The sequence below is a fragment of the Psittacula echo genome (assembly GCF_963264785.1).
Source record: "Psittacula echo genome assembly, chromosome: Z".
Lineage (NCBI taxonomy): Eukaryota > Metazoa > Chordata > Aves > Psittaciformes > Psittacidae > Psittacula > Psittacula echo.
The window spans coordinates 25,701,275-25,715,377 of NC_137742.1; the positions used below are offsets into that span (position 1 = coordinate 25,701,275).

The window sequence follows — 14,103 nt, forward strand, 5'->3', positions numbered from 1 at the left end:
CAAAATATATGAACCAGCAGAATGTTTCAGTTGTTGAAATCTTTGCACAGTTTTCAAACATCACCTTTGACTGTCCTGGCAAATGATGAAATGATGGCTTTCATATATATTGCAGTGAGAAATGCATTTATTTCATATGCAGGCTCATCATACACTTTAAAAAGACAGCTAGCAGTATCATTATTTTCACAGGGAAAGTACATTTCCCCTGCTTCATGTTTATATCTAACAACACTTGTTTATCCCCTTAAAGTACTGCTGTTTATATCACTAGGTGCATCTCCATCTGAAGGACATGATTTTCTCTCCAGGCTCAGGGTGATTAGGTGGCCGAGCACCAACTACAATTACTGATGATGCTGGGGAGAGCTGTGTGTGTAGCATTCATCAGTGAAGATTGGACATCCCGCCCTGGCACCCCTCTTCCCCTCCCTGTCCCCTGACACTGTAATTGTCAGCTTTACTGAGAGTGTGAAGCAGGCGGTTAGCTGTGCTTCACGAACTCTGGCAGCTCCATGCCTGTGCACAGGGTAAGCACTCCAGCCTTCTCCAGGGCAAAGGCTGGGTGAGCAGCATCAGTGAATTTGTGCCTGATGGTGAACAGCACGAGTCCTCTCTCTGCATTGAAGAATAACAGTCTGCTGCCACTGTAATCCAACAGGATGCCAATCCTGGCTGGGTGTTCTGTCACACGAACATCGCTCATCACACCACTGTGAAGAAATCTATAAAGAAAGCTGTGGGAAAATGGAAACCAGAATACAGTGAGCCTCTTCATGGCAATTTACCAGAAATAACCTACAGCTTAATTCCCACCTATTAACAGGTGGCCACATAAAGCAGCCTATCATGTGGCAACAGCATTTTGCTCAGTATGTAAGCAAAGAGAATGTGGCATTGCTTCAAAGCCCTGCCTGCCATTTCACTGGGCACCTTTGGACTCTTAGGGTAAAAGCAGACTTGCTGTAATCATATTCATCTATATCTTTCTTATTACATATCTTTGTGGGGATTTAAACATGAACTCTGCTTTGGCAAAACCTTTTGTATCTCAGATGTTTCATTTAGCTAGTTATGTTCATGTGTCTATATGATTTCACGCTAAAAAGAACCACTTATTTTGAATCAAGAGCATCTTTACACAATTAACAGGGTTATGTCTCACAAACCTTCGAGCAGGCACTGGCCTGATGAAGACTACCTACACCACAGCAGTGGTCCTACAGTCCTGCCACAGTGACTGCTGAGTGCCTACCACTGTGCACAACAAGGCAAGAGAAGGCATTCCCTGTGGAGGCTTGACATCTCCTGAAGATGGAAATAAGATTCTTAAAAAAAATGCATTTATGGAAATAACTACACTTGCTAGGATTTTGTGAAGCAGTTCAGGATATGAACCTGGAATGACAAAGCAGTGGCAAATTAATTTTTTAGGTTTTATTCACTGAATGGGTGAGGGGTGGTAAAGTGGTCTTTACTAATGTTGTCTAATTAATTTGAGATTAATTTTATTTTTTAAGTTACTTTATAAGATTTTTTCTTTCAATTAAGAGGAGGTATAAAGCTCCTTTCTAGTATCATAGAAATATAGAATAGGTAGGGTTGGAAAGGACCTTAAGATCACTAAGATCCCCCCTGCCATGGGCAGGGACATCACACACTAAAAACAATGTCATCCAAGCATCCTTTTCTTATTACCCAAATTTTCAGAAAGAAAACGGAACAATCCTTTCTGCTCATGATTCTTGAAGCTGAGCAGCTCTATTTATGTGAACAACAAGTAACTTCCCAAGCAGCTAGACTGACTTAGCTTTACCTGGTTTGTGTAGGACAGCACCGCATGCACCAAGAAATATCACTCATCCCCAGGATGCTGCTCTGCGATACTGCCTTGTAACAAATCCCAATCCTGTACCTTCTGCAGCCAGAGACAACGATTTCCCAGTAATGACGTCCCTGAGCAGGCAGCAGCTCACCCAGGACTGAAGGAAACCTGTTTGTGGAAGGGGCATACAGCAAAGTGAGTGTGCTGGTGGACCAACCATAATGGTTTGATATTTCTTTCAGTCACGTCATGCACCATCATCTAGAATTACTAATGGATTTCATTGTGTTCTTCTGACTGCAGGGGTTTATGAAAGACTTGAATGTTGTCACTGAGAAATTTCATCTTTGCTCTGAGACAGACTCATCTTAAGGAGTAAAACCATACAAATTAACCCAAAATTATATGAAACCAGGACTTGGCTTCATATAACTTAGGGTAAACCATGACAAGCTAGCAAGAGGTGGAAAAGATGACTTTGGAGGCCAAAAATGGATCTCAAATTTAGAAAGCTTGTTCAAACTAGAAAGTATGGTTATTTTAAGTAGACACAGTGACAAACACCTTGTGTGTGTTCAACTGTAACAGTAAAAATAGTTCATAGGCCAGTAATAGCTCATTACCTTTTAAGAAGCCATATCAGTATGGCACAACTTACACAAAGGAACCTGTGCTTGTGATGGGACTGATACCAGTATGTTAAGAAAAAAAATAAATTAAAAAAATCCTATTTGCAATGGATGGAGTTAGCCTGGTACAACTCTTCTAAGCATATCACAGGAGTATTTCCTAGTTCTCCAAAGCCACAAATGCTTTGGAGAACATTACCAATAATATCCTCACTAGAGGAGCGAAGTATGGAAGATGGATTACTTTCAGCCACAATATATTGAAAAATAAGCCCACAAATCTGGCCTTCTTGAGGCAGCAACAAATTGCTTTGAGGCTGAAGAGCTCTGAAGGATTAAGCAGTCACCATGGACTGAGGCAAACCCAGAAGTCCCAGGAGGCACCACTGCCTTTGACTTTCTGGCAACACTGAACTCTTCCCACCTTCTACCTCAATGCTACTGCTGGCTTTACCAAGATACTGCAGTGCTTGAAATGGGGGTCAATCACATAAAGTCCAGGGGCTGCATGACTGAAACAATTCAGTTATATAAAATTAGTTAGTGTCATATGAAAGCAATCTAAGGCAAAAATAAGAGTGAGGCACCCATCTTGAACCCCACAGGGTGATCCTGGTCATCATGCTGCTACTCACCCAGTGAATTTGGCTTTTTCAGGAAGGCGGATCACTGTTGCATTAGAGGAGATTTGCAAAGCCGGATGGGCTGTGTTACTCAGCAGGCGAAATCGAGTTCCTGGAATCATTAGTGACAAAGAAACACCAGTTCTAAGAGGCTGGCCACGTTAATATGAGATGAATCATAAAATGAACAGTTATTGCCATCTTAGTAGGACAGAGTTGTGCCTGCTGGCAGGTAGGAGTGACAGAAAATTGGGTACAAATGCAAGGTCTTCCAAGTTGTGCCTAATTGAGATGGCAGTCCAATATTCAGAAATGTAGCTAGGTGATAAAGCAGTTTTTCAGTATTTGAGAAGTTTGAATAACTCTCAATCAATTGCTTTTTCAAAATAGCAAATTTGAGTTTTGAGACTGGTTTGGAAGAACCATACATGATTTAACACTATTGATCTGGAAACCTTGAAGTTTAAATAATCCATTACATTTTAAAACTGCTCTGCATGATTCCTCATCCTTGAAACCTGAAGTCCATAAGGTTTTCATTGTGAGGGTTTTTTTTTAAGGTCATGGCATCTTTTATCAGAATGAACTCTGCCAAACTCAAGCAAACTGAGACCCCTGAAGAATATTTAATAATTTCATATTTCTGACAGAATTCAATATTTTTTGCTAACCCTGGTCACTTCAGTTGGTCAGAGGTCACATCAGTTTTATATTTACATAAATATACAAGAATTTCAACTGAAGTAGTCCCTAACTGTGCTAATTTTAAGCAGATGAAGTACAGTCGCTTTTTATCTTAAAAACTTGCTCACTCCCATATCAAAAAGTTCAAGTATGGCTTCTGGAAGAAAATGCCATCTTTGGGTGCTTTGCCCCTCCGTCCCATTGTTTTTGTATCATATCAGAAAATGGTGATCTACCTTTAGTTGAGATGAGAGCTGCTTCACTTTGTTCACTTGTCCCAAATGGGTTGACAGCTCTCAAGTAGAAGAAATAGTTCACATTGGGCTCCAGGGATACTTTCAGTTCAGGCCTCTTTATTCCAGCAAAAGATCTGCAGATTTTGAAGATTTTCATACATGAAAATGTATCATATATCCAAACCAGGAAAGACTAATTTGTGCAAAGCGCTAGGACACCTAATGGTATTGTTGACTACTGAAACAACAGGCACCACAGCAAAACTCCAAATCAGAAAAGCAAACACTTTCTTCACAAACAACTGGGCTATGCAGGAGCTTTGGCATTTTACTTGGGGGATCCTTCTTATTTTTCCTGACAGATTTTCAGGCCTTTGTTCCTGTACAACATTCTCACTCAGTGCAGTCATTTTGTGTAATGCTCACTTTATGTTCATTTTGCAGTGTAAATCATCACATAAAATGCAAGCAGCACAGAAACCAAATTCTCATCTGCCTCCTGTGAAAAGTCTGCTTTACAAAATGAACAAATTTCTAAAGAAAGAAAAACCCTTTTAATTAATTCAGTTGCATGATAGGGAATGCACATGCTGTGTTTGCACTGTCTGGGCAAATGATCCAGATCCAAAACAATGGATACCCTTATCTGAAACCACACAGAAACCTTGCACTTGTTATTATGGACTCTGCTCACAAATTGTTCATCAACAAAGCTTCATCTCTGTTTCCCTCACAATACCATGCACTCTAACAGGCTGGTTTTGTGAGAGGCATCAGCAGGGGAACTGCCTCTGCACAGTGCCCTCCTTTGACTAAGTCTCCCCTTTGTGGTGCCTCAAAAGCTCCAGCCTCACATCCTCAACGCTGATGTCTTGACACACTGCAGGAAAGCGAGAGTCAGCACCCACTCAAGTCTGCTTCACATGTGCTTTGAAGTGCCAGTGAAAGTACTTTGGATGACTAGAAAGATGCCAATTTTATTTTCTATACTGTCAGGAGTATGAAAGATTGGCTTAAAAAGTTCTCATCCACTGGATCCTGACAGTATATATCCTCTGCATTGTATGCCTGCAGGTAAAGACTATTTACCTGTATAAAGTAGATAATTTCTTCTCAGAAATGCTTATAGGAATCTTCAAGGCAAGTGTTTAAATTCATGAGCAGGAGAAGTTCTTTGGAGAGCATGCAAGGCACTTTTCACCTCAGGTTTGACAGTGGAGCCCAGGATGGCCACCCTCCTGCAGATAATGGCTCTAACAGAAACTAGATTAAACAAATTACCTTTTCCAGCACTAATTACTGTGACCCCAGAGAATGTAAGGCAGGCAAGTCAGCGCTCAGATCATATCCCTGCTGTTCATTTGCAGTGACTGTTTTTCTGCATGTGTCCCACCAGAGAGCAGTACAATCTGAAGAATAATCAGTGCTCATCCATGAGGACTTTTCACATGCCTGCCTCTGCTGCATTTCTCACAGAAAAGGTAAAATCCCACAGCCCTACACACAGCAAATTCCTGCTAACACTACACAGACCTCTATGACTATGGGGATGGCATTGTGGGGAAAGACTGGTGCATCATCCTTATTAGTCTGTAACAGGTGTTCTTGTACTAACATCTGAGATTAAAATGATGGAAAGCATTGAGAAAAAGCACTGGGTTCTCCTGTGATCTATCTTTTTTAATCCAAAAGAATTTCAGAGAGTTTGGGGCTCTTGTGCCATCAGTGTGGGGCCATGCCACCTCTGGGGAATGTATTACATTAATGCTGGGAATGATGTGGTAAAAACAAGTGGTTTGGCCAAATACAGTAGCAATTGAAAGGTTTGCTTCACCTCCAAGACTAATGAAATTCCTGACCATGAGAGAACTTCAGCAAGGCACTGGAAGTTTGGCAGGCTGGTTGGTTCTTACTGAAAGGTTCAGGGAAGAGGTGGAACCTGAGGAGCTGCCTGATGAGAACCTTTACACTTGAAAGAGCAAAAAGGCTTGTGTGACTACAGGAGACAAGAGAAAAAAGAAAGACGAGTCACAAAGAAAAATACAAGATGGGAACTGAGCAAGAAGGCCTATGTAACAGAAGTGAGAGAAAGGAAAACTGGGATGGAAGTAGAGGAAGGGGAAAATTGGGCACCTAGGCTTTGAAGAAATTTGTCTAGGCTTCGTAGACAGCTCTCACCCAAACTGCTCCTTAAAGCACCATCCTGACATCTTTGATGTGAATCTGAAGCACAGACCACCAGAAAGAAGTTTTGAGCAAATAGTTACAAGTGAGATGAAGGGAGGATACACTAAGCTGTTCATCAGAAGCTGTTTGTGGGAACATGTAGATCAACATGTCTGAAGCACAGTGATGCCCTCCATATGGCTCTCTTTTCTGGAAAATGCTTTGTAAGTCAATATCCTTCCAAAGAAATGGGACCTTCTTTTTCGCTATGTGCTTTCTAACTGATTATTAACTAATAAAACAAAAAATCTTTTATAAATCCAAGTAGACAGATACATTCTGGTGTAATGAGTAGAACTGGGGTATTCATATTCTGCAGTCTGGATCCCAGAGCCTGGGTATTTAGAGAAGATTTTGGGTCCAGCCAATCGCAGAATAGGGTCAGCTATCAAAGTTCAGACTTGGGTCTCTTTCAAGTCTGAAATTCTCCACATCAGAATTTGGTTTCGTGTTTAAATCTGGGAGCAATAGCATGCCTCTTTTCAGTTGTAATAGTGAGACAGAGAAGTCTGGACATTAAACAGACCTGGTCAGTAAAACACCGATCAGATTTTCAAATAGCATTCGCTGCTTGGTAATCTATTTTAGCAAGCTCTAAGCTGCCTAAGAATAAGAGACTATCAATTTTAGCTATGATTAAGGCTTAAAAAACAGTCCTGCTGCTGCCAACTAATGAAACAGAATATGCCAACAAGAAGAAATTTCATCTGCTATACTCTGAGCCACATCCAAGCTCACAAGAGGTTGTGTGTAAAGAAGAAACAGGTCTTGCTATCTGTACCCTCTTTTTCTGTTTTGAGGACAGGGAGAAGGGTGAAAGTGAATACTGAGGGCTCTTCAGCGGTCATTTTGGTTTGTCATCATTCAGGCTGACCCTGCAATCAGTGTTAAAAAAACAAGGATGAGGAGAAAGCATGCTTAGTGCTTAGCTTACAGCAAACAGGTCATGTGTAGGAGAAGGGAAGGGAAAATGCATCCTGAATGAGATAGGGTAAGCCTGTTTCATTTCCGAGTTCTTGTAACAAGCTTTGCAGTTAGACCTTACTTAAGCTCACCTTAAGTATTGAACTGTGTAATTTTGGTCATGAAAGAAAGAAATCCACCTACAACGTTTCTAATGTCAGCTATTTTCTACTTTATATACATCTGCCCACTTCATAGATGATTGGAAATGTAATGATGTTATTATCAAAGTATGAGGCATCATGGTCTTCAGCCTAAATATCCCCACAATTACTTGGCATCATGATACAAAATTAAGTGCAATTTGCACTGTCCCCACAGTTTCTTGGTATCATGATACAAAATTCAGTGCACAGAAATTAAAAAACATTAGAAGTTAAACTTTTAAGTATGTCTTATTAATATCTCTTTCTAAGAGTAATCTAAGTCTCAAGATGAGGTCTCCAAATTTCAAGTATGTGCTATTCAAAGCAGAACAGAAAGAAGTTACATGTTTGTTCACCCTTAAATTGCAAAGGAATATTATAATAGCAGTTGTTTGCTAAATTTATGATTTCCCTGGTTTTAGGGAAATCTGATGCTGTGTTTTGATGCATGTTTCTCTCATCAGCATCCTCATTTATTTCAAGGAAACAATGTCTAGAGGATATTTTTTAATATTGCATGAACTCAGCGAATGATATGCCTCACAGTGATTCAGAACGCCCTCTGTGCTGTAATTGTCATTTCCACCCCCAAGATCCCACTGAAACAGCACCTCCAGACCTGTGCTGCTACCATCAATGTGGAGTTAGAGCTGAAAGTATTTAAATTTCTCAAGACACATGTAGAAGCACACAGAAGAGGTGCACCATGAGCTCAAAAGAAGGTGTTGAGGCTAAAAATAGAGAACAAGTAGCTCTCAGTCCACTCCCAGCTGTGCCACATGCTTCCATTCTCCTCCCTTGTTCCAGCTCTGGCTGTTCCGGTTTAGATCACTGAAGAACCACCTACGTAGTCCTCACTGCTATCTGAGACAGCAAGCCCAGCACAGAGCCTGAGGGAGGGGAGGAGGAGAAGGGGGAAGAAGATTCCCTATTTTCCATACCTCATTTCCTGAGCTGAGAGGACAGTCATGTGCGCAGACAAGAGGAGGGAGGCTGGCTCTCTTTTTTCCAGCCTTGGGCCTGCTGTGTATGTAGACAGAAAATTCCAGTTGCTACAAGTGCCATTCTGTCACTGGCAGAGAGGATGACAATCAGTCACTTCCACTTTTATGAACTCACCACATGCTATACTAATTTCTGCCCCCCTGTCATGATGTGATGCATGGTTTCCATTTGAACAGCCCATATACCTAATCCCTGGACTACATTTCTCACAGTTTTCCATCTTCCACCCACAGCTCCATTGACTTCTCAACACAAAGAGGCTGAACAGCAAGAAAATAGCAGAGCTCTGGAAATGGAAAGAAACATTTGAAAGCCTCATAAAGATTGTGGAAAAAGAATCAACCTGGGAAGGAGATTTAAAACTACAGAAGAAGGCCAGGGACTCATTGTTGTAGAAGACTTAAGATAATTTTCTGTGAAACCATGTCCTTCAGGTGGCAAGCTGACAAGGAGAGAGAGAACCCAGCAACGAAAACATGGTGTTTTGAAAGAAACTTTTCATGATGGTTCATTTCCATATGTGCTTCAAACTCTCTCCTTGGGTACCGAGGGCTGCTCCAGGACTGCTCCAGAGACCTCCTTGGAGATATTCAAAAGCTGCCTGGGCAACTGGCTCTAGGTGGCCCTGCTTGAGTAAGGTGCTGGACCAGATGACTCCAAAGCTCCCTTCCAACTCAACCATCCTGTGATTCTGTGACATGCTGCAGCCCAGATGAGGGGCTTCACACTCCTCTCCTGTTCAATGGGGGCATTTCTCCCTTTCTGCTCCCTTGGCAGCGTCCTTTGCCTTGGATGAATTCCCAGAAGGACACCTGTGAAAGCAGCTTTGCGGAGTGGAACCATGCTGCTTTCTCCAGGACTACCCTTGGATGTCCGTCTCTGACATCTGCTTTTAGGCTGTGCCCCCAGTGCAGCTGTATGAAGTTTCCAGGGTTGCTGAAAAATATGTCTGAACTCCCATCCAAGGACAGGGAAATAGCTCAGCTACAGGGCTGCCACAAGCATGTGAGGCACAGGCTGCCTGTTGAAGGGCTCCACATTTGGCTGGTCCCCAAGATGCATGTTTCTCAGGAAAACTGCGAAGGACAAACTCAAAGCTTTCAAGAAAAGCAACCAGAAGAAATCACAGCATTTCCAGGCCCTGGAAAATGCTAGGTGTGCATAAAGATACAGGTGCTACCTGATGCAGGTACTAGACATAGGAACATTAAGCTCCCTGCAAATATTTCCAGGAGGCAGCTTTTCTCTATATCAGCTACATAAGGAATTGATTTCTAGTCCTAACTTGCACACTAGTGGCCTTGGATGGGAGCTATACAGCCAGTATGCCCTATCTACCAGCTCTTCTTTTCCCCTATTTGCTTTAAGCAAATAAAAAATAGAAATCTTAAAAAAAAAATTTCTCCAGCAGTGTAATATCTTGTGCCATTTCAGAAGCTTTCCAGGTTGATCTCAGGGAGTTGCTTTTGAAAAACAAAGAGGGGCATTGCTTTGAGGAAGAAGAAGTGATAAAAGATGGTCTTTGGCACTGTAAAAAGAGGTCAGAGTCCTTCTACAAATATAGAATTTTAAATTACAGCAATTCTGAGAAAATTCATTATTTTATCCCATGGGAATTTTTCATGCTTGTCATAATAAAAGGCAAAGTTCTGCCCACAGGGAAGCCAAAAAGTCAAATGTGACTCAGTATAATTATAAACATGTTAGATTTCACACAAGGTCACTTGAGAAAGGGAATGGGTCAGCTCTAGCAGCTTTTTGCCACAGTTAGCTCCACACAAGTGAACTTTTTGGTGCTATCGACACTTCACTCACAGATTGCAGAAACAGGCACACTTTCTGGTTCAGTTTTGAGAAAAATAGGCAATTTCATTTAACAGCAAAGGAACTCAAGGGCAAACATGCAGCACAGGTTTTGGGACAAGCTACATTATCCCTGACCAATAGCAACTTTGGCAGGTTGACAGGGACCTGATGACCTCATGAAATATGTATGAAACAGAACAGGTCATGGCTGCTCTCCAAGAGCCAGGAGAGCTGGGCAAGACCTCTTCTTGTTTGCATCAATGCAGCATGCTGATACCACGTGAAAAAAAAGGTCTCCGCGCCTTGCAGAATTTATTCCAGTTTTCAGCCTACTTTTGTGAGGAGCAGCGCACTCACAATTTCACTGTCGTACTTGTCTACCGAAACATGTGAACCCTTATTTCACTTAACTAATTCTGACTGCAGGCGTTGGAGCTCTTCCCTCTCTGCCACTTCTCCATGATACAGATGTAAACTAGCCCCTGGGTGAAGATCTTAATCATAGTCCCCGGGAGGTGAAGAAGACAAACTCAGCTGGGCTTTGGCTCTTCCACAGCAGTACTGCAAGTCACCCCCTGCTTCCCAGAGTGTCTCAGACCTTTGCAACTGAACTTTGCTGGAATGTTGCTGTCATTCTTTTTAAACAAACAAGTATCTCCGAGGACATACAGAGCACCACATGATTTTCTCTGCATTTCAACATAGTGGACGGCTTCATGGCTCAGTGGTGCCTATGTCCCTCCTCCCCCTTTCCTTTATGCAGCACAGACTTAGCTTAGGGGAAACCAGAGAGGGTCTGGCAGAAGCAGACACCACCCCCAAACTCAAAGCTGCTCTTTGGGTTGTTCTTTGACCCCTGTAGCATGGCCGCACAGCCTGGCAGTGCTGAGCTCAGGGCTGGTTTGGGAGCCATCTGCCTGCACATCCAGACAGTGCAGATGGGTAACCAGTGTTACTGGGACACTCACATCACCCTCACTATGTCCCAAGCAGGATCCTATCTTGTTCACCACAAAGCAGGGAGCAAACTGGGCCAGGCTTCTCCATCTCACTCCTTTCCATGGAGCTCAGCTCCTTTCTCCTGTCCTGCCCGGGGAAGGGGCAGCTGTGGGACAGCACTTGCTTCCCTGACAGCACGGCCCTGCAACTTCTGGATGATTGCAGACAGAGCACTGTCCCCAGGGGTTTGGCCCCAGATGAAAGGGATTGCCTGGTTAAGCAGAATGAAAAGAAAGTATTTTTATGTCTCAGCCTAATCTCATAGATTAGTGTCTGTCTTGTAAATTCCTCAGCATGCAGAAGCAGATTTTGTCCTTGTGTAGTTGAAGGCAGAATAATCTCTTGTGTAATGACCCATGGTCCAAGGGACGCTCATTAGCAGCTGCCTAATCTGACCACAGCACTGACCTGAGACCCTCTCCTTCTGGCGAGTGCTGTCGGCAGTACTCCAGGGTGAAGGACTCCACCGACGCCGAGCCAGCGCACCAGCGGACAGTGGCCGTGTCCCAGCACACGGTGCAGTCCTCGGCCTTGATGGTGGGGACTGAGGGCGCTGGGGACACAGGGACAGGTTAGCCATACCACAAGGAGGGCACCAGCAGCTGGAGGAGGATGCTGGCGAGGGAAAGGAAGAGTCATCTCCCCCCAGAACCCCATGGAATAGTTAGTTTTGCCCATCCAGCAATGATCTTCTGCTTGTTTGCGTTTCAAAGGCAGAGGGCAATATTATGGGGAAAAAAAAACCCTACTGCAAAAGTCACTGTGAATATTTGTGTATTTCTGCACATCTTTAGAATGCCTGTGTATATTTTTAGGCATTTCTTCAAATACATTTTCCTTATTTCTGCCAATCTTTAATGAGCAGAGCACCAAGGCAGTACTGCTTACAGCTCTCACTGCATCACCTCAATCATGTCTTCAGCAGATTCTGCTTGAACTGCATCAGAAACAAATGTGCTGCTGCAGAACTGACAGGCAGATGCTGATTTTCTGTCTAATTATGTCCTGTTTGTTTTTGCAATTCTAAAATTTGCTCCTGTCATTTCACTTTTTTAGAGCCTCAGGTTAAGAATTAGAGGACCAACTACAAGATAGAAAACGGAATGTAAAATAATGCACTGAATGCAAGTAATCTGAAGGTATTGTATGAAACTGCACATCCGACATTGTAAGCTGAAAATGCATTAGATGTACTCACTTTCCCTTTACAGGGAAAAACAACATAAACAAACCTTAAAAACCTGTTGTTGAAACTCATAGAAACAGTCTTAATGCCAACTCTTAAAAGAAAGGTTATTAATTAAGAAAAGGTCACAGAATGCTACCTTGCTCTTACAGAGATAGGGTTCCAAATAGGAGGCAGAAGACAAAAGCAGAAATTAGACAATTTTTTGACAACTTCATCTTATAGAACTGCAACAAGCATTGCAGGTACATCCTGTTTTATAAGCAAAATAATTTGTTTTCAGCAGAAAAGGAAAGAAAAACACCCAGAAGTACATAATGATTTCATGGTTTGGTTTAGTTTAGCTGTTCAGGTTAAGATGTACTTGTTTCACTGCAGGAACAGACATCCTAGGTAGGTATTCAGCAGAACAATGATTCCGTGGAATAGATTCTCATCTGGCAATACATCTGCGTACCTCCCTTAGAAACAGTCACTTAATTATCTTCTGAAATATTTGATTACTCTCTGATTTTAAATGCATCTGTTCCTAGAGAATAAAAAAAATTAATAGCTAAATCCTCTAATACCTGCATTCAGCAACTAAGCACATACCCCATTTATGTATGAGCAATCAGCATGTCCAAGCCATCAAGCTCTTTTTTCTTTTTTTTTTTGTTTTTAATTATCTGTCTAAAGAGTGCATGGAGCGAGAACACCAGAAGAAGTTACTACTGTGCTTGGATTGTTTAAACAATCTCTCTAGATTCACAAAGAGCCTTCATCTGGAGGTCAGTTTGGGATGGACAGGACGGTGAGGGGGGGTAGAGGGATACTTGCTGCCTTGAGCATCATTCCCTCAGGGAAAATACTTCCGTGAAACAGCATGTTCCCCAGGGGAGGGGACGACAAGCTGTGAGTTTGGGAGGTGGAGAAGCAGGAGACAGGAGGTGCTGGGGCAATGTCACAGCAGCACCTGCCTGAATTCTCCACAACTTCCCAGGCCCACTGCCACCTCCACAGGTGCGATCTCAACACAGAAACCTTACAGGGGCTATTAATGTGTACGTTCCTGTAACTATATAAACCATCAAATTACTTTCTTGTATGTGCCAACTTCTGATCTGAACTACTAAAAATACACTCTGAATTATTGCTTCTGAATTCATTGGGCTACTTGAAGAATCAAAGTATTCTAACTTTATATCAAAGTAGCTGGGCTCATATGGAATAACTGCTTTCCACTTCTAGTGCTCATCTTTCCATCCTCTGTGATAACAGCATGCAGGGGTTTTGCTTCAGTCAGTGCTTAGCAGTGTCCTGCAGGTCCATTTGAGGCTCAGTGCACTCCAGAGGGAGTTCAGCTCAGCTTGAAGGAAGGTGTTTAGTGAGCCTTTGTTTGATCTAGTTTATTTGTTTTCTTAAAGAAGCAGGCCAAAGCAAGGCATCAAAGACTTAAGGAAATTAACAACTTCAGAAGGCTTCAGTTTTGGGAAAAAGAATGGTGAGCCTGATACCAAAAGGCAAAAAACCAGTTCTTATAAATAGCAGCTTTAGAGAGGTGAGAACCCCTTTTGAAATTATGATTTATGAGCTAGTAATAACTCATTATTATTTGAATATTTCAAAGAAATTCTGCACCATGCACCATGCAACAACAATTAAATTGTTGAGGCCATAAATTTTGAATTTCTGCTTTGAATTCTCTGGAAAATAATATTTGCTAAAGCTACAAATAGTAAATTGAATATCAAAGAGAATTATCAACAAATTTAAAGTCTAGTGTATTAAGCAAA

At 42.1% G+C, this 14,103-nt stretch overlaps 1 protein-coding gene across 1 annotated transcript in view; it reads right to left on the minus strand.

Annotated features, from left to right (window-relative positions):
• Nucleotides 1–484: 484 nt before the first annotated feature.
• The window catches only part of CMYA5 (cardiomyopathy associated 5), a gene marked incomplete at both ends in the record, with an annotated part of 46,301 nt that continues 32,682 nt past the window's right edge, over nucleotides 485–14,103 (minus strand). The window contains 5 exons of the mRNA XM_080638279.1: nucleotides 485–737; nucleotides 1,817–1,993; nucleotides 3,090–3,189; nucleotides 3,998–4,131; nucleotides 11,551–11,695. Coding sequence (XP_080494405.1) covers nucleotides 485–737; nucleotides 1,817–1,993; nucleotides 3,090–3,189; nucleotides 3,998–4,131; nucleotides 11,551–11,695 — 809 coding nt within the window. The remainder of the gene's footprint in view (nucleotides 738–1,816; nucleotides 1,994–3,089; nucleotides 3,190–3,997; nucleotides 4,132–11,550; nucleotides 11,696–14,103) is intronic.